This window comes from Rhea americana, unplaced genomic scaffold, assembly GCF_003343005.1.
Source record: "Rhea americana isolate MKP2758 unplaced genomic scaffold, rheAme1 scaffold_172, whole genome shotgun sequence".
Lineage (NCBI taxonomy): Eukaryota > Metazoa > Chordata > Aves > Rheiformes > Rheidae > Rhea > Rhea americana.
Window position 1 is genome coordinate 1,791,335 of NW_028185839.1, and position 27,016 is coordinate 1,818,350.

Here is a 27,016-nt window from a genome sequence, read left to right on the forward strand (position 1 = left end):
GCCGCCGCGGGCGGGCGGGAGGCAGGGAGGGCCGCGCCCGTCCCTTGGGCGGGCCCTGCCTCCGCTCGGGCCGGCGGCAGGTTCGGGCGAGGCCGCGTGGCCTCGTCGGCGCCGAGCGGCGCTTTTAAATGTGCCGGGCGGGATGCAGGGCGCTTCTGAAGGGGGGAGCTGACCCGCGCGGGATCCTCGGGACGCCGGTGTTCTTCGGATCGGTAGTTTTGATGGATACCTGCCTCTGAATGCTTTGCGTGGGCCCTTCAGTGTATCCGGGGGTGAGAATGACCGGTCCTTTCTCTTACCCCAACTTACAAGTCAGCTGTGCCRGTAGCAGGGCTGGCTTTACGTGCAGAACAGGTGAACAGGAAAATAAGGATGTTTTATGGAGCGTTTTGGGTGTAAGAGTCTATTTCGTGCCCGAAAGAACACTATTTACTAGTCATGTTCCCCCCACACCCCATAAGGTTTGCTCCACGTTACGGATCTGATGTTCTCCAAGCCGTCATATGGCACATATACTAACTTACTAGCACTGTTTTGTCCTGACTCCAGGCAACAGCCGGACTTCCATAACACGACGTTGAACGGCACCTGTGTTAAAGCTTGACCCTTGGACATGCTGTATACGGTATACAGGTGGCTACTGTTGTGGAGTGCTGGTTGCTGCCTGTGTCCAACGTTATCCTAAACCGGAGTGTGTTAACAGTGGGTAGAATGGGTTGAACTCTTAAAGTCTGAGTGCAAGTAATGACTATTTCTCTCCCCTGTGGATTCAGTTGCGCTGTCATATGAGACAGCTGTTAGGTCGAGAACTAAATCCACTGAGGATGACAAATAAGAACAAGTTCCAGTATACTTTACTGGAGTTCATTTCCATTACATCTTTGAAGGGATTTGCACTTTATTTGGAAGACTTTTAGGAGCTTACAAACAGGAAAACTTTAAAAATGACTTGGAGAAGATATGTGATTCTGTGATCTAATTCCTAATGTTCCCATAGGAGTAATATCACAAGAAATTCAGAGGGGAGGGGATGATCTGGTTTTCTGTCCAAGGAATTTCGGATATAAAATTAAATGTTTGCTTTAACAAGTGGCTGGTTTGCCATACAGCATAAGTTGGTGGCTTGCTGAGTTGGGTAGTCAGCCAGGTGCCTCAAACAAGTGCCAGGTGCTCAGAAAAGAGAGTGAATGATGAGATGGCAAAACTGCCAGCTGAATCAATTTTTAAGGATAGTGGAGACTTGAGACCTCAGGGAGGAGCTTCAAAGTCAGATGGCAGATAAAAGTCAGTGTGACAAATGCATGGTAGTATATATTGGAAGAAATCATTCAAAGTGCTTGCTGTTTGGCTCCACGCTAAACAGCGAGCAGGATAGAGAAGAGTGGCAAGCCCTTGTTTGCCCTTTCACAGAGTACAAGAGCAAGTGACTGTGAATGTCAGTGCCTTTTATACTTTGAAAGAAGTATTTTTATGCAGTATTTATTTTACACATGTACTATGCTGTCACAAGAGATCTTTGAGACCAGGCGCTCAATAGTGATCGCATAAAAGATCAATCATTTATATGAACACATATCAGCCTACAGATGAGATTAAGAGCAAAACAGGACTGAATCTTGCAGGAGGCAGGGAGGATTAATTGGTGGCTGCTAGAAGAAACAATATGTTTAGAAGATTGTTATCTTGTGGCCCGTTGAGGATTTTCCTGCATCTGCCTTTTGTTGCCAAGGGGAACAGGGTGTTGTACCACATGGAGTTCCAAGTCTAGCTTGGAGCACTTAGGTACATTTTCACTCTGTCCTATTCTAATTTCTTTGCTACATGTGCATTACACATTTGTTTCATAGTGGAGGGGGTGATTTGTTGAAAATGTGGAGGGGACATTCAGAAATAAGGCTGGAAGAGACCTCACGATTTGAATGAGATGATCAATCTCTGTTCCTAGTGAGGAGTCACTAAGTGTATACTGTTTCTGACAGACTCCTGTCCTGTCTTAAATAGCTCTAGTAATGCAGCATCTGTGGTCTGCATCCTCACAAGGAACTTAATTCGTTGTTAAGCTCATATCCTCTAAATGTTGTTGTGCTTTGCTTTAAAAAAATATGACATGCTCTTTGGTTTCAGAGTCTGCAGTTCTTGATTCATTTTCCTGTCTGTAAAATGGGGAATATGATGATAACTTGCTCTGTGAAATGTTCTGATGTCTACTTATGCAAAGTGCTGCATAAGACCTGGGTATTATTACTGCTATTTGTACAAAACTCTTGAGGCCTGCAGAGCTGGCCTTTTATTTATTCATGTTTAGTTTCTCTTTCAACTTCAGAATAAATTGTAGGCTCTAGGGAAAAAGTTTTCAAAGTTGAAACAAAAGGAAACATTTAAGAAAAATAGTTTATACGGAAATCCTTGGTTTAACAGAACATGCCAAGCATAAAAACAGACCAAACCCCCCAAAATTTATGTTCACAACATTGATAGTAATGGCTTGCAGTATTTGGGTTGTCACAGAAAAGTAATTGTAGCTTTATTGGTAGAAGTTGAAATACTTGCTACTAATCTGGACTGGCAGAAAGCTCATGTAAGAGAGGGGAGCGGGGAACCATTGAGGGAAGCTAAGGAGAGCTCAGCTTCTTCCCATCTGCTTTGTAGACGGAAGTCATAAGGACCATCTTCAGTTGAAAAAGTGCATCCTTACTCTCACCTCYGATCTTGGCTGTGGTAAGGAGAGTTATCTGCTTTCTCTCACTGATGTGTTTTTGTGTCTTTACTTCAAAAAGACGAAGGCGCTCGCTGGTTCTGGTCCTGGTACTCTGCTGTGCAACCAGGAAAGTGAAGTGCACCTGGACCTGGTTCATGGTTGTTTGGGGCTTCTCAGGGGATTCAGGATGGGAGAGATGAGACTGGGCCCAGCTCATCAGGTTGGCCCTCCCCAGKGCAGAGGCACAGAGGCCTCTGCAAGAGGAATGCTGGTTTCCTCCATCTTTGTTTCCTATTTGAAAGAACTCCTTTAATTTGTGGAATTGTATTAGTTTATCAGATATTCTGAACATCATGAGTGTGGCTTTCCTTCTCTCCAATGAAATCTTCCTTCTTTTTTGTAAGTGTTAGAAAACCCTAAATCTTTAGTTTGTTTCTTAATCAGTTAGATAACATAAAAGCTGTCAGTATGTGAAGTACAATAGACACTTCCTTGTACATTGGAATGTTTCAGCTTTAATGTACTAGCTTCTGAAAAACTTAGTGTTTAACATGGCCATATTKGGAATATAATAATTACATTCTTCGTTAGACAGCATTGTAATCCTCTTGAAGAGTTTTTAGTTATTTTTCAGGTAATAAATCATAATTTAAAATCAATCTGAATAGAATTAAGAAACCTGTCATCTTTTGTGATTCCTTTTTGGCTTAAATCCAGTCAATTTCTATGATATATAGCATTTCTTCATGGTTTTGATTGTTGGAGAAATATTAAACTGGTGTTTTATTGGATTAGTATGTCTAATGCAGCACCTTCTATTGATAAGTTATCAAAGTTGCTTCACAGAAGAGCCTTTCTTGTCCTGGCTTTTAGCCCAGGGTTGATCTGGTTTCAAAGTTAGTTTAATTTCTTCTGCATTTTTTTTCTCCCTTAGGTGTCAGTTGTTGTTCTTTCCCCAGCCACGCATGAGAACCTGGCATCATGCTGCTCGTTACAGAGGTAGCAGTTTCCATCTTGAAGAGCAACATTAAGAGTCAGATTGCAGTCTCTTGAATGCAGTAAATTCTGTTGGTATATAGTCTAAGTAATTTGTGCTGTTACTCAATCTAAATATTTGAATTCTGTCACATAGGAAAAGCTGTTTAGTGTTTGCTCTCTAGATCAGTGTTGAGCTGTTGCTCCCAGTGCTTGGCTATAATCACAGGTCATTTAACATGGTCAGAAATAACTAGCTTATTCCATATTTACTGAATTCAATCTGTTTTCCAGAGTTACTGCAGCTGTCCTACGTCAGCAATTTTATAGGACAGACCTTATATGATATTGACACTGAGTCTATGGCTAAAATGTGCAAGTTTGGGGAGCTGTTTTATAGTGCAATGATTCTTCATGCTTTTGGTTTCAGTGCTTGCTGAGAAGATAGTGCCTTCTAATGCTCCTGACTTTTTAACCTTGCTYGAAATGAAAAGAGGAAGTGGACTAGATCGATCTGAAGTCTATGCTCATTTTGCAGTCACTGCTTCATGCATAGCTCCCAGAGGATCCGGTAGTTGCAGTCATAACTGTACAGCAATGTGGCTGTTCTGGCCAGCGTCTGCCAACAGAGGCTGCTTCTGGCAGTGGTGCACCTGAGTTGTCACAAGTAAACACTGGAAAGATCTTGTGCTGCATTGCAGGGCATGAAACTGCTTATTTCTACCCTGCTCCCCAACCTCCTCCATCTCACTGTCATGCTAATTTCTGCAAACAAATCCAGTCTCAACTATCTCACCTGATTAACAAGGGAATGCAAATATGATTATTGCCTTCCCCAGAAGGTCCTGGTTTTCCAAGCGCAGGCGGGGGATGCTTATGAAATTCTCTCTGTCTGTACACAGGCTGTTAAGGTTTGTCTTTGCTCCCTGGCGGAACAGTCCCGCGCAGTTTGCATGGGTTGGTTTCTGTCTAATTGCATGTGTCTGAACGAATCACGACACACACAGTGCTTTTCAGTCGGTTCTTATCTAGATAAGCTAAGAGTGCCTTTGCTGCTGGTAGTTGTGCTTAGGTATGGTGCTGGAGCATGAGGAATATGAAATGGTTCTTTAGATTGCTTCGGTGTGGTTGAGGATAGAGGGGTACCAAGAAATACTTAAATTACAGGGTATTTTTAAATTTCTTCTTGCTTTGTTCATGTAATCAGTTTGTATCGATTATATTTTTGAGTAAATGATAAAGGGCTAGAGTTAATGCCCAAGAGCTGAGTTGTCTTATTTAATCTCAGACCCTTTACRGTAGGGTGGAACGGATGTATGTGAGCGAGGTTGTACCAGAGACTCCCATGTCTGTAGCACTGTGCAGAGAGACGGGCTTTCTATGGTCTCTTCTCAGGCCTGGAGAAGGCAGCTTTCATAAGAGGAGCTCTTTTTTTGGAAATCAGAAACTTCTGATTAATGAAACTGAAGAGGCAGCCAACTTTCTTTTTGACATCAAAAGACAATACTCAGGCTTTGAGAACTGTATGGGTACCAAAGAAGAGGTGTTCATGCTGCTGCAATGCCTTTTTTTTTTTTTTTTAATCCTCTCACCAACAGCTTAAAAAGAAAAAAAGAAATCAGATAGAGCATGGCAGAGAAATTAATGYCACAAGTAACCAAAGTAACTTTGAAGTATGGGCATGGTACTTAGATGCCTTTGAGAAGGGAATAAATTAAACAAATCACTATCATTAGTCATGTTATCCTGAAAGCGTGCTTGAAGTGTTCTGATTGCTCCAATTTTTCATGGTAGTGGGACTCCTTTAAAAACAAGATAGAAGATAATTGATCAGTTCCTGCAACATTGTTTTGATGCTGAAGCTCCATTTGTGGGACAGTTTTGTGTGTGTATGCTACCTAGGCTGATGCACATATAGAAAGGACATCCACAACCTAATGAGTGTTTTTTTTTTTTTTTTTTTTTTTTTTTTTTTTTTTTTTTTTTTTTTTTTTTTTTTTGCCAAAAAAGGTTTTTTTTTTTTTTTTTTTTTTTTTTTTTTTTTTTCTAACCTGGCTTACTTTGGTTGGTTTTATTTATGCTATATTGCTATATTTCTGTTAGTTTCATGTGGGTACACTGTGCCTTGGGAACAAGGCTGAAAAACTTGAGGGAAAAACAGTTGTAACTTGTCCTTCCTCTTGTGACAGAGCAGCCTTGCAAACTTGGTCTCCTGTTCTCTGCTAGGAGCAAGTCAATTAATTACCGCTTGCAAGATTTTATTGTTGTTTTTATTAGTTTCGTGGGAAAGTTAAGTTGATCTGGTCCTTTGCCATGTGAATCCCAYTGTGTTAGAAGGGAAACAAGCCCCATTTTAGCTGCCATCTGCCTTGGAAGCAGCTATTCTGACCTTTGATTMTTGTTAAACACTTTGGGATTCGGAAACTTACAGCAACTGCAGTGGTTAGTAGTCTGCAAACTTTGTAATAGCCTTTCTTTTCCTTTTGATCTTGAATATTCATTGATACTTCTGTGAAGAAGAGAAAGCTTCAAACCTGTGGCTTGCTTTCCACTAACCTGAGCTGACTTTTTCCACTCCTAGCAAGAGCAGGAGTCAATGCTTTCAAGTTTGAGGACTTTAAATTAAGCAGATTGTGAGACTTGGCTTTACCGAGGTGCCAGGTGCTTGTAGGACTTCACTGATCTGGCAGCACATCTGAGGGGTTTGGTGCCCAGCAGTCTCAGGTTGAGCTTTTGGTTCTTGTTTTCCATTAACATGGACACGGTTGAAACTACCTGACCCCAAACATGCCTAGTTTTGTCCCCTCCCCCCCCACCCCCCCCAAAAAAAGGTGTGTGGGGGGGAAATCTGTTACAGCCTTTATGTTCTGCTGTGTAGTTTCTTTGAGTTACGTATTCTTTCAAWTGATATATGCAAGCAATTCTTGCCAGCACTAATAAGGCTTTCTGCGTGCATTGAAGGGAGACCTACGTTTTTTTCATTGGAATAGTATGTATGTATTTCTTCTGAACATTGGAGTTAATGACACATGGATTTACACCTTTTCCTAGATTGTTACTTGTGTCTGTATATACGTATATATGCTCATCTCTTTTGCTGTTAATTTAGCCTCGTGTTCAAGTTACATGTGTTTCAGCCTTTAAAGTTATATATATCCTCCATGTGTGTGTATAATATACATTAAAAATGTATTTATACACAAGTAGGTTAAGTCTATGAATTAACATCAAATCCTTCACATGGAGCTTTCAGCTTTCTATTCACTCCCCTTTGTATCAAGACAATATACGAACTGTCATGTGGCATCTGTATCCCTCTTCTAACGTGACCGTAGATCTGCCTTGAGAACTTAGTCCTGCAAGACAAATCTGTCTGCAACCACCTACAAGTATTTGCTTGATGTGTAGTGCTTATAGAGGATGAGGGAGGAGAATAGGATCCCATTCTAGAGAAGCAGCTATTGCTGGTCTCTTTGTAAGTCTATAGGTACAGAAACTGCTTATAGGTAGCTGAGCAAGAATTTTCTCAAGGTTTTCTTTTTCTTTCAAGGTTTCTGCGCATCTTGTATAAAACCTGTAACAGAAATGGACACTGAAGGCTTTGGAGAGCTTCTCCAGCAGGCGGAACAGCTTGCAGCTGAGACAGAAGGTATCTCTGAGCTCCCTCATGTAGAACGTAATCTCCAGGAGATTCAGCAGGCTGGGGAGCGCCTACGTTCTGGCACTCTGACCCGCACATCTCAGGAGACTGCAGATGTTAAGGCGTAAGTACTATTGAAGTTGAGCACCTGCACTGGAAACTGAACCCTGGGTAGAAGTTGTTTGCAGTGTTGGTTTTTAATGTCTGGGGACATTAGAAACCAAACCTCCTTGCTAGGAGGAAATGCCCAGGAGAGAGAGAATGGCTGCAGAGCTGGGTTTTCCCCACCTTTCTGTTACCTTTTTTTTTTCTTCCCCAGAAGTAACTGACAGGTTCATCTGAGGAGCTACTGTTCCTGCTCTCTGGAAATGAAGTCGAAAGATACAGTATCTTTTTCTGGATGCTGCTGAAGATATTTAGCAACATGCTGTAGAATTTTTCTATTTGGAAGGACTTGGCAGATGTGAATACTGCAGTGGTACAGCAGAAAGAGTCCAGCAGGGCTGAGGCTGTTAGATGTGCACGTAGAGCCATTCAAGTTTGCTTTTTATGCAGTTTCTGTAACGCAGCTGGAAATAACCTCTGTCCATGGCTAGCTGCTAATTTAAGTATAGGTGATGATTTTGGGTTTAGAGTTCTTAACAGCAACCTTGTCTGTTCAGTACTGATTTTATACTTGTACAATTTCTTCCTTGTAGGTCTGTTCTTCTTGGGTCCAGAGGTCTTGATATATCCCATATCTCTCAGCGACTGGAGAGTCTTAGTGCAGCCACTACATTTGAGCCTCTTGAACCTGTGAAGGATACAGACATCCAGGTAAGGGTGTATTTGGATCTATGAATTAATTACATTGTCTTAGTACCTACCATTCCTGTGTTGTGGTTTAAGCTCCATTAAGGCCATTGTGGAAATAATCTTGCTCTGTGCTTAATTCTCTGGCTAGAAAAAGTACAGCGGAAAGATGTTTCATTCAACAATGACAGACACTTGAGTTAATTGTTAGAGGCAACAGTAAGTTGCAAGATCCTCAGGAGTATTTAAGTTCTAGCTCATACTGATGTTATGAGGAGCTAGGTGCTTACCACCTACGTGKAGCTGTCTGCTTTGCAAGACTAAATTTCACTGGGATGCCTCTTCCCATAGTTTCAAGGCCTCTTTTGTGTCTGTTTGGAAGAACACATGAGAATTTTGAGCTGTTGGAGTAGGGAGCATTTAAGTCAATGTGCATGATGCAGAATAAAGGAGGTGGGTAGAGCTTCTTTCACACTATATTGCAGATGTAATAACCTTATCATGTTGGTAGACTTCTTACCATGTTTGCTATATTATACCAGTGTGACTTAATCTAATAAATTTTCCTGCAGATCACCTCTTGAATACCCTCTGGTGTCTTAGAGATTAACATGACTCATCTATTTTCACTCCACAATAGTTGCCTGTCTTTGTAGAATATCTCTCAGCATACTGTTCTCCTGTTCTCTCTCTTTCCCCCCCCCCCACCAAGAGGAAATCCACTATATTCATTACTCAGCTAACAACTAGCTATGGGATTGATGTTGTGGGTTGCTTTGAAGAAGATAGTCTTAATTATTGGTTAATCAGTTTGAGGCTTCTGTTACCTCTCTTTACTGATGGCTAAATTAGGATGTTGAAAAGGGTTTTAAGCTCTTACTTTTCGCAGCCTAAGTATACCTTTAAACTACCTCCCTTTAGAAGAGAATTCCCGTGGCGGGGAGGGAGGAAAGGGAAGAGTTACTTTGTTTTGCCTACTGTATGTTTCATTTGAGCAACTTGTGCTGCGCGCTTTGGGTAGACAGGCCCTTCGTCTAGTCTTGTAGTGTTAAGACTCCTGTTCTCTGTCCCGGGTAGATTGACTTAACTCCCCATACCCTAAGGACAACAGCCGTTCCAGAAGTGCTAGTGTGTGCTCTGGGTCTTAGGGCCAGGAGATGTTGTCTTGCTATGCAAGCAGTGACTCCTYAGTATCTTCAGTCCTGTTGCCCTCAGAAAGGAGGGAGTGTGTGTGTAAGAGAACTGGATAACTTGTAGGATTTAACATGTTTGTTGAAGATGGGATTTTTCTGTTGTGACTTTGCTCTTCTTCACCTTCTGGCAATTCCTAGCACTGTTTTGGTTGCCTTCCCTCACCATCCCCAGATGATTTTACACATTTTTCAGCAAAAATTAGCACACGCTGGAGACTTTGTGTGTGATTGTAGGGTAGAGCTTTAAAATGRCTGGCATTATTCACTCTCTTCTCTCATTTTATTCCTTTGTTACAATTTCTAATATTATTGTATCTCTTATTAGTGATGTTAAGCTTGATACATATCTTCCTTGACCCCATTCTGTCTGTTTTTTTTTCAGGAACTCTTCCTCCTTTTTTCAGTTTACTACTGCTATTAATCCTTCTTCAATTTCTGGTGCTTTTTTGTCCTTCAGGAGAAATTTTATAGTAGATTCTCAAGCCCAAATGTGGTGCTTGTGACTCTTTGGTTTGAGTTGTGTAGACATACAGGTAAACACCAGTGCTTCTTGATAGGACTGTGTAATATATATGTATATTTTTTTTTCTAGTTACTTGACCAAAATGTGAGGCTTTCTTATTTGTATCAGATCTTGAGGCCTGATCATTGTAAAGGCATTTGATACTGTTGATCAAGTTTTTTTCATCTTCATAAAATATTGACATCAGTCAAAAATGTAAATGTTTTTAATTTAAATGCATTTATTTCTTTAAAAGTGAAACTTTAAGTTTGAAATTGTGAGCTTGTATTATGGACTAAGCTTGCTATAATCTGTTAAAATGAYTTAAAAGAAAACAAGCATTTTTGTCTTGATGAAGCCTTCTCAAATCAAATTTTAATGAGTTAAATGCTGCTGTAAAAAGTGTACAGGATCAAAGAATTTTTACCTTTGAGATCAGCATAAGCTTTATAAATGCCAGTGTTACATGTTGTATGAAATTACCATGAGTATTTATTTCATCCTTTTTAATGTAAAGAATGCTATTTCCATTTTTCTAAATGTCAGCCAATTCATTTTCTCTGTCACTTCAATTCATTCTCGTTTCAGTTTAGGTAGCAGATGCAGAGACAGTTTTCTTGATATTACCTTGTTTAACCCACTTTAAGAAACTGGCGTTAAAATACATCTTTCCTGCTTTTATCTTATAATTTCTGAATTAAAAAAAAAACAGACGGGCATTGAGCTTTCTTAATTGTAAAAGCTAGAAGGATGTAGAACCAGATCTTTCAAAGTATTTTGCCACCTGAAAATGATGATAAATACCTCAAGAGATTTTTCAGTCATGCTTATACATTTTTGATGCCTGAAACCCGTTGATTTCAACTCCAGGTGGTTTGTGTGGGAACTGAGTACCTAACTGCACTGGCTTTCTTGAAAATTCCTTTAGAATTGGCCCACTTGCATCTGCAGGTGCCAAAATGCCTGTTTTTAGCTGTCATTTTCAATCTGTCTCTTCACTACTAAAGTTAGTTATTTCTTTTGGGGATAAGACAGTTTGAAATGCAAACATTTTGAAATACAAACTGGATCTTTTCTTTTAAGAAGGCAGTTTAATTGTTTAATCATTTTAAAATGGTCTAATTGAATTTTAATTTYCATCCTAGTGGAGTTTGACACAGAGCACATGTATGTATGTGTAAATGTAATCCAGTAAATTTCTCATTCATTGTTTTCTAGCTTAAAAATTATTAAGGCTGTCTGTGTGTGCATATATATGTATATGCTCATTACTTTTTTAAGCATGATACAACTGTACCTACCATCACACTATGTAAGCTTCATGATTAGCATAGTATTAATTGCAAATTAACCTGTTTAAATGGCCATATCAGCCAATGAGGTTCAGCCCTTCCCGCAGGAAAACAGCTTAAAAAGTACAAATGAWAAACAGGCTTGAAATCAGTAATTTAAAGTTCCCTGTTTGCTGTTTGGAATCATGATTAACACTGGTGATTTAATTGGTGATCACTTTGATTTAAATCAAACTACTCATGTCTGAGGCCTATATACATGTGCTTTGAATCTTAATTTTTTTTTTCTTTCAGGACATGTGCAGCAAGTGTTCACAGTGAATTAGGTAAAACTAATCTGCAGTGGGAAGCATGACACTCCATTTTATGTGATTTTTTTCCTCCCCCTCTCCCCCCACCCCCCCAGGCTTATGAGTAACAGGCAGGAGTTCTAAATGTTTTGTCCCTGTTTAACTGGTGGTTAACAGGTGTGAGTATTTTTGTGCTGTTTTGCAGGACATCATCCTCTGCTTTGTCTGAGGACATTTGCAGTCACATCTCAAGCTGTCTGGCTGATGTCTGCAACGGTCTGTTGTCTGAAAATCCTTGCTTAGATGCATGCAGAGTCATCCATACTCTATATGTTCTGGTACACAAGCGGCAACAACAGGATCTTGTCCTTGTAAAGGGATTTTTATTAAGGTTTTGGCACTAGCTGTGTAAGAGCACCTTAGTGTTATACAACCCTGATTGTCCTTCAATTAGCTCTATTAACTGAGCAGGTCTGAATTTGTGTAATGCTTTAGAGAAAATGCGCTATGAAAGCTTCCTACAATAATTCTTTTCCTTATACCTTTTCTTTTGATGAATATGTTCATTTGTTTTCTTTTGCCCTAGTGAATTGGTTTCCCAAAGCTCCGTCAGTTTCACAGTTTATTTTGGTCAGATTTAGACATCTCGTCCTGCTGTGTCCTGGAKGGCTATGTGCAGAGTGATTTAAGGAAGGAGTCTGGCTCATCATTTTGTAGGACTCTAYTATTCCTCTGCTGTTACTCAGTATTTACACAGTCGTAGAGGTTACTCTTAACATTAATAGTCTTTAATTGTGTGGATGGAGAAGAGCGATTCTGTTCTGCATCAAACCTGCAGCCAGCATTTTCTGACATTACTGCTGCTTTTTTTTTTTTAACCAACAAAACCTTCCCCCCCCCAATTAATGGGAATTGGTTCACGTTTTATTATCAGTCTTGAAGACTCAGCAGTCCTTTCCTGGTCCTGTTTTACTTTGTCTTTTTATGATGCTCAACTTTTATATTCAGAAGCCTCTATAGCTTGCAACACATTTGGTTAGCTTTAAATCCTGTCTGAACCTTGTTCATATTACTAGTAGTAGCATTTCTKTTGTTCCTGCAGGTGTGGTGATCTTCAAGCTTCAGTCTGTCCAATTAGTGTTATCAGCTCATAAATATTTTACGGCATTATTTCATTAAGAAGCTGAAATGCTTTTTGGGCAAGCACTTAAATCTGCCCCTTTGCAAACTCTTTCTCCTTGCACAGCTGCAGTGGGACTCTGCTTTGGTACAGCCTGTGCATGCCACCTTGCAGGAGTAGGTAGTGTGTCCAGAGGGCGTTTGCATGAGAGGTGCAAACCTGATGCTTAGGCTTTGCTGACTGTTGCACTTATGTGAGGGTCACAAATACGGTTAAATATTTATTGTGTAAATTTTAGGTTTCTGCTGAATTTTAAAAGCTATCAAAGCTGATAGAGCATGAAAATACTCCTTGGACTTCCTGCCATGTGTTCCCACATCACTCCTTTGCATTCATGATTATTGCCAAAAAAGAAGCAATCAGCTGTGATTTCCCTGACAGTTTGCTTGAGCTTCTCCGGCTCTGTTGCCTAAATTATTTACTTATTGTTTCCATCTCTTCTTATGTTGCAGTCTATTCTAGCAGCCTCTATATGGGCAGCATAGAGAGATTTGCTAGGATCTAATCTCTCAAACAAGGGCAGTCAGCACTGCAGAGAGAGAATTCCGAGAAAATACTCCATCTACAAGATGCGGGATAAATGCAAGAAAAGTCAAAGACAGGAGCATCCTAGGGCATGAGGCCCCAGAGCACTGATGTGAGGCATTCAGACAATGTAAGAGAATCCAGGAATTCACCTTAATAGAAGCCTCACCTTGTGTTAACTGGTGAGTGGGACTTTTTGTACAGAACCTCTTTTAAACTATACTCTATAGTGCTGACTAAAAAATGCACCAGATTGCAGCTCAATTAATTATCTGAATTATTTATCAGTTGTAGATTGCTTGTACATAAAAGGGGTGAGTCCAGGAAATATCTCCCACTAGAGCAGTAGGCTGGGAAGAGTATGAAAAAGATTTTAGGCTTGCTACTAAATTATAGGAATTTGTATTTCTTCCCCTCTCATTTCAGAGACTGTTCTTAAATTGTATGCAACACAGCAAGCATTTCTTATAACCAATCCAGTTTCTAAYAATTTCAGCATAAAGAATGAGTTTTTACATTGTCAATGAACCCTATTTTGGCAAAATCTTTTCGAAGTTGAATATGATGTATGATGCTGTATTTAGCGCACATATGCACTTTTTTCCATTTTTCATTTCTTCCTCGTTTTTTAAAACATTGATCACACAGAACAATGTCTGCAAAGCTGGGCGGGGTATGTGTGAAAATATACTAAGATTGTGTTCAGAAATGGAATTTTTTTCTCTGTTTGAAAGAGGCACGCTGCGATGTCCTCTTCTAATGAACAGTCATTGCAGCAGTCCTCTCTCGGGTCCCAGTAATGGCAGCGAAAGGAGAAATGGTTACAAATATTGGAAAAGGTTGTGCAGTTGTGATAGGTAAACTAGGACCTATTATGTTGCCCTTGTTCAGTTTTTGTGTGGGTTTCATAGAGAGGTTCAGTGCTGCTGTAGTAAACCTGTTTGGCGTACCTGCTGGGAGTTAGCTGTAGCATCAAGGATCAGCCTCTATACCTACAAAGAGATTTTGATTCTAGTATGCATYAAGCTCCGTGTGTTTTGTTTTAGCTTGTAGTGGTAGTTTGATACTAGATCTAGCCCCTGTGTGCTTGTTTTGAAATGTCTCAAGGTCAAAGTCAAAGTGATAATTTAAAGGAATGGTTGTGTTCAAACTTTTAACTCTTGGTCCAGCTCTCTGCAAATCTTCTCAAGGCTCCTAGAAATGGAGGTGAGCTCTCCTTGCATGCATCATTTTATCTACTTTAGAAAATCTTAGATGAAGTCCTGCTTCCAATATGCTGAATGAGAATTTTATTTACCTTCAGTGGAATTAAAATGTCTTAATTTCTATGACAATTTCTTCTTGTGCTTCTGGTCTAGGCAAAGCTACAGTTAAAGGTTGCATACTGGGGTTTATTTTGTTTTCAGTTTCTGGGCAGGGATGTTAAGAGTATTGACTAAATAGTTCTTTAAAGGTCCAGATACAGAAATAAGAGCTTTTATCTAAATGAGGGCAGAAGATTAGACTCAAATTTGTTTAAGTGGCAACTGAGCCACATTGAAATTAAATATCTGGGATATTTTCAGGTTTTTCAGAATGCTATAGGCAGGATTTGGATGAAAGGCAAGTTTGACGTTCATTTCAGTGTTACAATTCTTAGGCAGAAATTCCTCCCAAGATGCCTATCCCAGCGCTGTATGTTTTGTGTGTGACTCTCACAATTTAAAAATGCTTCTCCTGACTTCAGGTACTGAGAGGGTGCATCATTCAACCAGTGTGAGCTTTTGTTGTTAGTATTATTATTTGTGACATACTTTGTGGTATATACTGAATAATAACAAAGCCTGTGGTAATGTACTAGAGTGTAACTAAACTCAGAGTTTATAAATGGAAATGCTGACACAACCTTAAAGGGGCAACCTCAAGTGCTGTTCACCATCCATTATTTGCATTAGCTTAGCCTGAAAATGCATTTTTCCTTTTGCAGATTTTGTCCTTTCCCATTTGCCAAACATTGATTTCTCCCCACCAAGTCCTTCAGTTCTAATGGAGCTTGAAATTAAGGTGGCTTTATTTTTCTGTCGCTTCCTTGTTCACCCTAATCGATGATGCCAGCACAGCTGTGGGGACCTTTTAACTATTGCAGAGCCAGCACAGTGAACACAAATGGGTAACCTTCTACTTTGTTTTTTTTTTAAAGTTGGTTTGTTGGCTATTTTCTTTGYGTTGCTGTAGTCCCGATGAAAAATTATTTAAAGTTTGTCTTTGTGGAATTTTACAAAAGCTGTAGAAATCTTGTGCTCTAAAAATATCCTCGTTAGGAAGGCTCTCAGAAKTGGTACCTTTTTCCTCCTCCCATTAGAACTGCAGGCTAGAATTGAACCCTGCTATCTTCTTTGCTTAGGTTGTCTCYTGTCTTTGTTCAGGGTTTGACCCCTAACGTATATATTTATGCCTATAAACCAAGAAGAATATAGATACCCTGGCAACTAAATGTAGCCAGCGGCAGCTTTAACTCAATTCAATAAAAATGTGGAATGAACCTGTTCCTGGCATGCAGCGAATGGAGTACTGGGTTAAGGGTGTGGGCCTTAAAAATATAAATCACCTAAAAGAAGGGAGAAATGAGCCTGTTGGAGATGAGATGAGGAAGTTTTTGTAATGCATAACAAGTTTATGTAAACTTGTATAGGATGACCCCAGTCTGTTTGGGGCCTTTTGCAGATTTGCAAGGCTTTTGCAGCCGTGGCTGGTGTTGGTACGTGAGTCAGTATCATTCTATTAAAAAAAATAACATTGGGAGTGTGTTGGGCTGGGTTTTTTTTGCTTGGTCATTTGCTGCCTCACCTCCATAAAGTTTGCATATAAGCAGCAGTTTCCTCTAGTTGTCATCAGTGATTTAGTTGCATGAATCAGTGGTCCAGTTTTAAGCTACTCTGACCTTGTTACCTCGAAAAAAGACCATGGCATCTTTAATGTAGAATGTTCTGTAACAYTTCATCAGTAGGTCACACTACACTCATCTTGTCCATGTATCATGTTGAATTATTTCTAATTTTCTTGCATGGTCGCAAGCTAATTTTGAGTAATTGTCTAGTGATGTTGCGGTTCATCATATTCCTGGATCATGGGTTCCTAAATGTCGGGGGTTAGAAACGAAGAGAAGAGGGACATGGTCTGCTTCCCCTTTTCTTTCTCTATCAGGAGAGTGAGAGCCTTGAAGGGATGTCTCAAAACCTTATGCAAGGTCATGAGATGGAAAAATCAAGAACTRTTGTTCTAGTGGATATGCTTATCGATCTATCTGAATTCTGCACTGTCCTGGCACACTTTGTGTTGCCTGTCTGCTTGATCTGGATCTGTTCTTTGCATCTTAAATAGGTATGACTGTAGGATGCTTAAACAACCTGGAAACATCTGTATGGGGTAAACATCTTGACTCAAAATCTGGTTTTATTTTTATAATACTTGACTCTTCCCTATGAAAATTGCTCCCAGTCAAGCTTGCATGGAGGGGCAAAGATCCCTTTTGGTATGAAAGGCAGTTTGGGGATCACGTCTCCTACCTTTGAGATGCAGCCTCTCCTGTAGCAAGGTGAGGACCTCTACTCCTCACTAGCACTACAGGACCATTAAAAATGCCACATGTAGCTGGAACTCTAGAGCAAACCTGGGCCAGTGAAGTGTGATTATTGGAATTAAAATTTTGCCGAGACCCTACATAGACTATTGCAAAAAGTACTGTGGGATCATTAATGATTTTCAGGATCCTTGTTGCATCCTGTCAGGAGGGCAACTCAGTGCCTCTTAACGTCATGCCATCTCAATAATTTAGTGCTCACCGAGGTCTTGTATTGACTGTGGACTTAGACAGTCTGTGCTTGGCATCTGCAAATGAACTACTGGAATTAGTGTTAACATGGTACTGCAGAAATTCAGTAGAGCTGTTTAATCTCTGTGATTATGCAGCTTGAATCCTGGCRAGAAGAAACAACGCTGAGATACAAATTCTTGCAACCTGGCAATTTGACGCCTCCATGTATCATGTGATAGAGCAATTACTTGGGCTAAAGAGATGGCTTTATTTATTTATTTGAGGATCGAATGTAGCTTTTGCAGAGCACTACTCCATTTTGCTTTGTGAAATATTGATATTCCCATCAATTCTGAAACCATTACAGAGAAGGCTTTACAGGAGAGGATTTGGGGATTTCCAGTACCTTGATTATAGCTCTGATATAACAGGTCTGCAGGGCTGTGCTGGAATTTGAGAGTGCAATTGATTATAAACAGAAGTGAACCCAATTCATCTATTATGTTTAAGGGGGAAAAGGGGAGGGGGGATTAAYGTGTGAGTGAATYAGGTTTCTAAAATATTAAGAGCATGTTGGRCAGTAGCAAAACAAAAGTCAGTTCGGAGGTATTTTTCTTGTTGCWTATTTTTGTGTGTGTRTTTTTCTTTATTTCTAAGGCAGTCCTGTTCTTTCCTGACTGCTCYCTGGTGTGGCATTCTTGCACCTCTGTGGAAAATAAAAACAGATTTTTGGCTTTGTTCGTAGCCAAACGTAGGTTTTGGCACTGGGACTTCTCAAAAGGTGGCAGAAGCTTTCAGCCCCAGTATTGCATTTAGGACAGCTGAAATGCGTCTGTGAGTTAATGGATTTAAGCTATAGTTCSAGAGGTTTGGAACTGAAAACTGAACGCTTACCTATTTAAGTCAGGTACAGCTCTTCAGTCCTTCTGAAAAGGACCCTTGAAGAAAATTTCCAGACTGCTGTGGAAAAGAAAAAGAGTTCTGGCCACCTGCAAACTTTTTTGAAGCGAGACAGAGCAACTTGGAGCTGACCTGTAGAAGAATGGTGGGTTTGCTCCCTTTTCTCCTGCACTATGTTTCTTTTTAAGTTAGTATCTTTGTTTCCTCAGCATTGTCTGAAGTCCATTTCTCAGCTAATGCCTTATGGTGCTACAAGCTATACAAAGCAAATCGGTTTTTCTTGGGGAAAGCCTGTAACGTAGCAGGCCAGACYGCCTCACTGAACTCCTGTGGTCACAAACAGTATTAAAACCCTGGACGTTTTCTTTCCAACAAGGCTGTTCATCTGATCTGTTAGGAAAAAACAGTGGCTGCTGCAGCTTCCCCCCTGCTTTAGCCTCCCTGATWTACTCGGCCTCTCAGAAGCAATACTCCGCTGATGAATTCTACTGCGCTTTATTATTACTAAGCCATTTGTGTAATTCAGCAGTCTGGGAAAGGCCACAGGTATGTTGTTGCACGTGCCCTTTTCTCTACTGCGTAGTAAGTAATCRATTTGAATACACATCCACAATCTTAATCCTAGGTGTTATCAACCTTTGATTTTAATAAGGTCTTTAATTCCAAAGTGTGTAAACTGTTTACCAGTGCCTGAATTTCAAAGTGGTGATGTGTCTGAGCTTCCCCCCTGCCAAACAGCGGCCTGAAAATATGGCAACTTGCAGTTGAAATGTTTGGCTTGTGTGTATGGAGGTTTTCTAACTTTTCTTTTTGAAGTCAAACTGAATTYTTGTTCTTGCCAAGATCTGCTTCTGAAGGAATGTTGCAGCCTTTTTGAGGTGCAACTAAGGGCACATGCGTGTGGTTCACTCATTCAGATTTCTGGCTCCAGTTCTATTCTCACTGCTTCCTTTCTTTCTTTTTCTTTCTTTTTTTTAACATCTTTTATTTCTTWTCTTCTTCCATTCCTCTTTTTCCTCTCTGTTCCAGCTGGAGCTATTGTTTTTGCTTTCCTTCTCTGGATTCATTTCTTTCTTGTTCTCCGTTCTTTACTCAATTTTTTTGACAAATTTTGGGTGTAAGAAGGTTGTTTGCTTATATTGAGCTAAATCATTAGAATCTTGCTTGAAGTTTCCTCAGGTGTGAAATGTCTCTTGTGTTGGTTTTCTGCAGAAATGGAAATGGCCTAAAGAAATATAGGGAAGGGAGACAAGTTGGAAGTTATCTATGCTGTGCGTGTGTGTGGTTTTTCTTTTTTTTTTCTTTTTAAATCTCAGGAAGCATGCACTGTGCCTGCACCAAAAAGGATCCGCTTATGCGGCATTTTGAGCCATAGCTAACGTTTCTTTTTAACTTAATTGGAACAACATGCTTAATTGTTGCCCAGTAAAAATGTCCCAGGGAGCTTGGAGAGACCTACAGTTTTAAAATAACTTACGGAGAATAAATTAGCATCTTGTCAGCTTTTGTGACTTCAGTGCAAGTCTGTAGTGTCCTTTTAAAGCAGTGACTTCTGGAAGTGAGTCGTTATGTGAGATATTCAGTGTTCCTTGCTGGGTGGAGATGGGAAAGGAGAGAGGATTTCTAACCTTGTTTTGTGGGAGCAAGGGGAAAGCTTGACAGTGTGAGCTGGGTGCCATTTAAAGGCTTGTGAATGACGAGGGGCTGAAGTGTGGTAAACAAATGTGTTTAAYTGCAGTTTTCTAGTAGCTCTATTGAAGATTTGTGAATAGTTCAATTGGCTGTGCTAGACTTGAATCGGAGCAGAGATGTGGGATTAGCTGAATCTGCATTTGCAGATTGGGCTCTGATCTAGGGACATGCTTATTCTGTTGCCTTTGTGAGCTGATGATGACCACCAGCACCAGATAATTCACAGGAGATACACTGACAAAGATGTTTGGGGGAATATCTGCTTGCTTTATAAGGCTTCATCCTGTTCTCTAGTGGTTAGAGATTGGTTTAAGCCCTGAAGCATGAGGTGTAATATCCATTCCACAATTTCATCATTAAACAAARCTCTAGATATTGTCAATATCCATATTCATATTGAGTGAGTTTTTTAATCCTATTACATTTTTGGCCTTGCCATCTTCCTGTGGTAGTAAGTTCAACAATTCAATTACAGATTGTGTTAAAATTTATTTCCTTTTATTGGTTTGGAGCTTGGCATTGTGTAAATTTAAGCAGACGTTGTCTCCTTTTTGTTCAGAGCTGTATGAACTCAATGTCTGGATTTGCCCTTTCTAGAGCACTTATTKCAGACTTCTAATGCATTTGTCCTTATTTGGTTCCTTTCTAATGCTGTTCATCCCCAAACTATTCCAATCTCATGTCCTATACGGGGGGGTATACCTACTTTTTCTAATTCCCCAAATCTGTATATGCTCTGCAGCTTTTTCTTTTAAGATTGACCATCCATCTTACATGATATTCTTGATAAAGCTACATCACTGTTTGGTTTCTTTGAGAATAAAGTTCAGTGTAGCCAAACCTGGTATGAAAGGTAGAAGCAGCGAGCTGTGAAGGATTTGATTCTAATCTTATCTAAGTGGGAGTGTACAGGTGGGAATATCATACAGTATCATGACAAATCCTCATCACTAAATGCATTTGCAAGCCAATATAATTCTTCAGGCCAGATTCTAATGTATGGGAAAAGAATCAGAGGAGAAATTTCTGAAAAGRAGTGGGAGAGGGAACGGAGAAAAAGAACATTGCAAGTAGATGAGTGGGAACCTACATGTTATCTCCAGATCCTCTCAGCAGTAATTGATTTTTGTCTGCTATGGTTACCATATAGTAACTATGATGAAACATTCATTATTTCTTTCCTCTTCTGCCTCAAGGCTTGTAAGAGAAAATGGCATGTTTGAATCCTTTTGCTCTGTCTGTTAAGTAGGTGCAAAAAGCTAAAGGCTCCAATGAATGTGAAGTCAGCATTAATTCAGCAGTAGAAAGACCCCCTGTTCCCTTGACTAAAAACAAGTAACACCATCCTGAGGTGCTAGTRGAAGCTGGTTGCGAAGACAGCCTCACAGGAATCACGCACGCAGGTATCACGCTCTTGCTTTTCGTAGAGCTAGCCCTGCTATATTACTGTTAACAGTCTTTTGTCTAGTTGATTTTAATTCGTCCAAAGTTAAAGATGGCGTATCCAGAAAAATTGCAGTGTATTTCTAATAGTGAAAAGCTTGACTGCTCAACAGATATTATGAATCAGTATTGCTTCTCTCATTTTTGTTTTGCTATGTGACTTGAGGTTAATGTTCAGCTTCATATTTGCTGGTAGGGTGAAGTACGTGATAGTACCTGTATATAATTAGTAAATGTGCTATGCTAAATGTTTTGTTGTTTCTCTGTGGTTTCATACCCTTGGAAGATACCTCATTCTTTGTCTTTTCTAATGCCCCGTGGTTTTCTTCCCCTGTCTTCTGGGGAATAATGTCGTCTTCTCAATGCTTTTAGTTTTTAATAACCTTGTGCTTTAGTGAAGTACGAAAATAGCGCTCAAAATGGATGCCTCTTCTGGCTTGCCATTGCTGGACCTGGGGAGAGCTGATGTAAGAAGGGGTTATCATCAATCAATTGGATAAAGTTCTTGACTAAGGATTGATTCCRTGACTTTTCTACTCAGTTGTGCTCCTCTTAGGGAAGTCACARTAGCAGAATCATAAGCTCCTTTCCCTCTTTCTTCTAGGTTACTGTGTTTGCTTGCTTTTTTTTCCTTGTGTTGCCTGAGCCTTATGCATTTCGTTTCAGAAGCTTTGGAGGAATCTGTCCAGCATGTGAGGAGTTTGATGCTGTGTYGTTTGAAAGCTGTCAGGAGAAGACTAGGAACTTCTAGGTCTTCTCTCTTGCCTCTTTGTTTGTGGCAGGTCCACCAAGTCAGTGGGCTAGTGCAAGGTGAGAAAAGAGTYGAGGACTTGCTTTCAAGTTGGCTGGCTCTTGCTTCCAGGTAGAGACTCGGGGTTTGAGAAGGAAATACATGTAGGTCCATCTATCCCCACAAATGGCAGAAACAGCATGTCTTTTGCAATGAATCAGCAGGAGAAACCTGAATCTTAACTTTGACTGAAAAAATATCCCTGCAATAAATTTCTGAAGCTAAGGCTTGTGGAAAAAAGTGTGTCCCTTTGCAGCAGATTTGCAGAACAGATCTCTTTTCAGCAGTAAAACCAGCTTCAGTCTGTCTTAAAGGGCAGGATTTAGTTCTTTGTCTCAGTAGATCGGTCTTCCCTTGGATATAGATCTGCTCTACTTATCTCTCAGGACTTTTTTCCTTAAACTCCTCTGCATTGCCTCTTAAGAAGAGTCCATAACACTTTCTGTTCCTGAGGCATGGTATCAATTCCCAGCCAATATATTATGCATTAGTTATACATCCTGGCAACAAAAAGTCCCTTGAAACCACTTATTCTAAGGGGAAGGTAAGAAGCAGAATACAAAGGCTCGTGYTGTTGCAGAGACACAGATCAACAGAATGTGTTGCGTGTTGAACTGTCTCTTTGGATCTGTGGGTCTAGAGGAGGTTCATCTTGCCATCCCAAAGAACCTCTAAATCCCTTTGTCTTATGCAGACCTCTGGGGTTTTTGCTTTGGGTTTTAGCACCTCTTAACATTGCCTATCCAGAGGAAATAGTATTCTTTGCTACTGTGGTGTGCTAGCCCAGCGTTTTATCTTGTTTCAGGCATTCTAGCTGGTAATTGCTATCTCATGACAAGGAAGGTGATGTAAGCTGTTTTTCCTGTTTCTCCAAAGCCTATATCCTTTGCATTCATAAGCCATGTGGAAGACGTTCTCTGCCTGCTGCTGGGACATGTGTATCTCCATTTGTAGGAGCGAGTACTTAAGTGGTTTCTTGAAATGGAATTTTCCTGTGATACTTTATGAACCTTACCTTTGAAACTTTGAAATTAGAGAGAGTCCTATGCTGAAGCAGGAGAACAGGTGCCATTTATAATGGAAATGGGTTTTTGCTGGGGCTATTTTCTATGCTGATTAACTGACTTCAAGCAAGTTACAGGCGAAGGATTATTTTTGTAATGTATCTGGTGCAAAAGTTGTGATCTAGGTGTATATGGCACTGAAGAGAGTAGATAGAGTAGCTGTGCCTTCCTATTAGTTAGGCCTCTTTCACTGGTGTCAAAGGCAATTGCTTGCTTGATTTCATCCTTTTCTGACTAAAGTTCYAAAATGATAAATTGAAAACTATCATGGCCAGTATCCCATACCTATCTCTCTTATATAAAATGCATGCAGTAGACAGTGAAATTGAATCAGTCACGTGTGACTAAAGAAAGGGGCTTTTGGAGTTTTTCCGCTACTTTTCAGCAAGTATTGCTACTTATTTTTGTAAACTGAATATGTGGTTAATACACTTCCTTGAGAAGCTGAGGAGCTTTATTAAAGGTGCATTCTTGAAGCCATTTGTTCTTGGGCAGGAAAGGTAGGATCTCAGAGTTGCAACACAACTCTCGGGCTTATGGATCCATTTTATTCTATTTTGTCTTAAAATAACCATTTGCCACAGTTGCAGCACCAGATCTTTGGCCTTGCTTTGTAGCATCAACTAATTAGCTTAAATGAGTTTACAGAACCAGGCAGGTGTGGCACTGTTACCATCAATAGTGGCAATCTCTTGTCRGATCTTCCTTTCATATTAGTAGTTAAAATTTTATTGCTTGTTACTTCTGTAACACAGAAAAATTAAAATAGTTAGGAAACAGAACCCAACTCTTCTTTTGTTTGTCTTTTCTTTTTGCCATTAATCTCTTGGAAGATTTATTTAGGTGCTATTGGAGACATCTGCTGAACACAATCTATTGTTGCTGGTATGACAAGCAAAACTGCAGCTGTCAGATGCTATAKCAAGCTTCTGGGGTCAATAATTAAATGAGATTATTACAATAAATTTAGAGTGATCCTTGTAAATTTCACTGAATTATCTTTYTCATACAGATTTTGACTTTCTTATGAAGAGAACTTCAGCCATATTGATACAATGGCATTRTTGAGCCTAGGATGTAGAAATACAGGAAGATAAAACCTGAAATAGGAGCAGATTCTGCAAGTCCATATTGAATGTAACTGTGTGGAGACTGCAGGACTGGGATATCCAGCAGAGCTGCAATTCAATAGATTGAGTTGTTAGTGTGGAGACAGATGGGTATTGGCAGTGGAAGAGATCTGCATAGTTTCTATGTCCATTTAGAGCAACTTTTGTCTCATTAAATGTTGCACAGTTTAAAGGGGAGGGGGGGCAGGGAGGCAAAGGTAACCACTAAAGATAGGAAACTGTTGTCTTGAAAGCTTCTAATAATAACATTAAATAACTGGTACTACCTTCCCCTCCCACCCCCATGTCAGGCTAAAATAATTGGGATTCAATTGCATATGGAAAAGCAAAATGCATTGCTGTGTTTTGAGTCCCTGAGATATATATTTAGATCTAACCAAGTACATGTTCTTCATCTTTTGGAAAGGACTAACGAGAAGTAGTTTATTTTAAAACACATAGTGCATTGTGAGAACAGTTAAAATGGAGCCTAAGCATTTAGCTTCTGAAACCAGAGACTATAAATCCAGCGTAGAAATGAAAGTGTGATGGAGGTACTTTGTTGTGGGGGGAGTTTAGAGCAAGGCCATGATGCAGAGCCAAGGATATAGGATTTCAGCACTTTAGGTTTATGCATTTGTACGTTCCAACTGAAAGCAGCGCGTTCAAAACAAACAAGCAAACGCTTGTCAAATGTGCCCTGGACAGACAGGAAATGGGATGCTCTTTGGGCTCTTTCAGAGGCTCCATGGAGTAGAAGAAAGAAGGGAATATCAGTTATAAACTTTGTAAGCAAGCAGCTGAAATATGTTCCARGAGTGTTTTGGAACAGGAATGCCGGTTTAAATATTTATGCAGTGTTTTATTGCACCGATTCAAATATTGAATAGTGCCTGACCCTTGAATTGTTGGATCCTTGCCTGACTGGCATCCCGTGATGGGTATGTTTACTTAGAAAACAGCCTTCTGTGGCAGCTGTTTTTCAGCACAGGAAATCAGGAAAACTGGATTTTGATCCAATTTTTGTCAGGATTTTAATACTTGACTTTGAGTTCAAGCAGCATTTTCCCATGCATCAGCTTGTTGACCTGAGGAACAAAGRCTCTGTTTACTGTTGGTTCTCACAGGACTAAGCGTCCATAATGGAAGTTCATACTGATGTTGTCGTCTTACTATTTCCTCACACCTATTGTTTGTGCACGGATCAGTATTCAACCGCATTTAACTGGTCCCCCACTTTTCCTCCCTCAGATAGCAGACTTTGTGAAAATGAGGCTGTTCATCAGTAGCACRTTGGTCTGGCAGGGTGGAGAGGCACAGCTCTTGGCTGCCCATGTRTCATGCTGACAGTCAGGATTGGGAGTTTCTTTCCTCACCTGAAACAAGAAATTGAAACGAGGCTGCAGTCACCCATCYGCTAGCTGCTCTGCTGAAACCATCGTATTGTGAAGACATCTGCAGTGGTTATCAACCAATGTGAACTGGAGAGAGATCTATAGCTTCCCTGAACTGAACTTGTGCTGTCCCAGGCTGCTGTTTCAGTGCTGCCCTCCGCTGAAATAATGGCTGTGCAGAAAACCCTTCACTTAAATTGGCAGCCGATTAGAGTCGTCAGCTAGAGCTTGAGTCAATACAGGTACTGSCTGCTACCAATATAATCATTTTAGGCAGCAGCATTTTGTAGCATGGTGATGCTCACTTGAGATTATTTTGAATGTACCTGACTGTAGAGATAGAGGGAGGSGAAGCAGCAAAACCTAACGATTGGAGCTCTGGATTAGCTTACGGCTGGACGCTTACTAACTGCTGAGCTTGGATTGTATACCCTTGAACTGCTCTGTGRGCTACGAAGACTTGTGTATTGCTGTTCTTCAGCTGCTGGGCTTGCTRTGTTGGGTCCTTTTTCAGAAGTCAACCTCAAGGTCCAAGTGCCCAGACTTCAAAACATCAGCAGAAAGTCTTTCCAAATGGCTAGCCTTGGTACGTTCTTGTTTATAGGTGAAACCCCAGGGACACAGGATAGCTTAAGCAAATAAATGTTTGGGATGTGTGGAAGGATTTCTGAAACAATCATTCTGGTTCCCTGTGTGTATTTGCAGACTCGAGGAAGAGAATGGAGAATTCAGCTGGGTTRTTTACCCAAGCTATTACGCTGGCTTAGCCGTTCCATGATGAAGTTCCATTGCAGCACCGAGCTCGCTAGGCTGTGGAGATAAATGAYCAATTTGATTGTCCCCCTGCTTTTTCATTCAGGCTTTACAGCACTGGATCAACAGCTGCCACCATTTCTTCTGGGAAAAACGGGCATACCCCGAACGTTTCTCTGGACACAGGCAGCTGCTCCATGCTCCCATAAACGGTGGGTTTTTCCACTGTGCAGAAACATAGCGATGGCTCAGCGTTGTGACTGCGGCTYAGAGCAGGAGGCTGGAGTTAACTAGATTTAAAGGATTTGTTGTGTGGCAGAGCAACACTGCCTGATACTCKCACTTTCCGGAGGATGTCCATGTCTTTTCTCTGAAGAGCTTGCCTTTGGCTTCATTTGATCAGACTGAAATATGTTGAGGGGGACGTACAGGAATGAGACTGTGCAGGCAATTAAAGTATATGAATTGAGTTAAATCTCAAATATTAGTATGCTTTGATGCARTGCTTTTTGCTGCTCTTTTGTGATGTTTTTTGGAGATAGTTAGAGCCAGACTCCTTATCTGCAACTGCTTGGGGCTTTGTTTGAGGTGTCTTTGTTTTGCTGCTCTTACCTGTTGACCWACCTGATTAATTTTGTGTCTGAATTTCTATCTTTTTTTATTCCTCTGACTTTTCTACCTTACCACTGTACTGGTACACAATTAAAAAATTATGTATGTGCAATCCAGGAGTAACATTTGAGTCTAGAATTTAAGAAAAATGTTTGGCTATAAAAATAATTTGTATATCAGTTCTTGTTTCAAGACTCTCTGTTTAGAGCCGAGCTTGACGGGGATGAAGCCAGAAGCAGTGCATTGTATTTTTACTGTAATACTAAAGTATTGATTGTTGACTTATTGGTAGGCTTAATGCACAATCATTTCCTTAGTTAGTGTTTGAATGTCCATTAAAATGTTGACTTGGTGCCAGGATGTTGAAATCCTGCATTTT

The 27,016-nt window shown here is 40.3% G+C and overlaps 1 protein-coding gene across 1 annotated transcript in view; it reads left to right on the top strand.

Moving 5' to 3' along the window:
* Positions 1-187: 187 nt before the first annotated feature.
* NUP93 (nucleoporin 93) overlaps positions 188-27,016 on the top strand; it is an 84,726-nt gene continuing 57,897 nt past the window's right edge. The window contains exons 1-3 of the mRNA XM_085301124.1: positions 188-272; positions 7,224-7,437; positions 8,012-8,129. Coding sequence (XP_085157250.1) covers positions 7,259-7,437; positions 8,012-8,129 — 297 coding nt within the window. The 5' untranslated portion in view covers positions 188-272; positions 7,224-7,258. The remainder of the gene's footprint in view (positions 273-7,223; positions 7,438-8,011; positions 8,130-27,016) is intronic.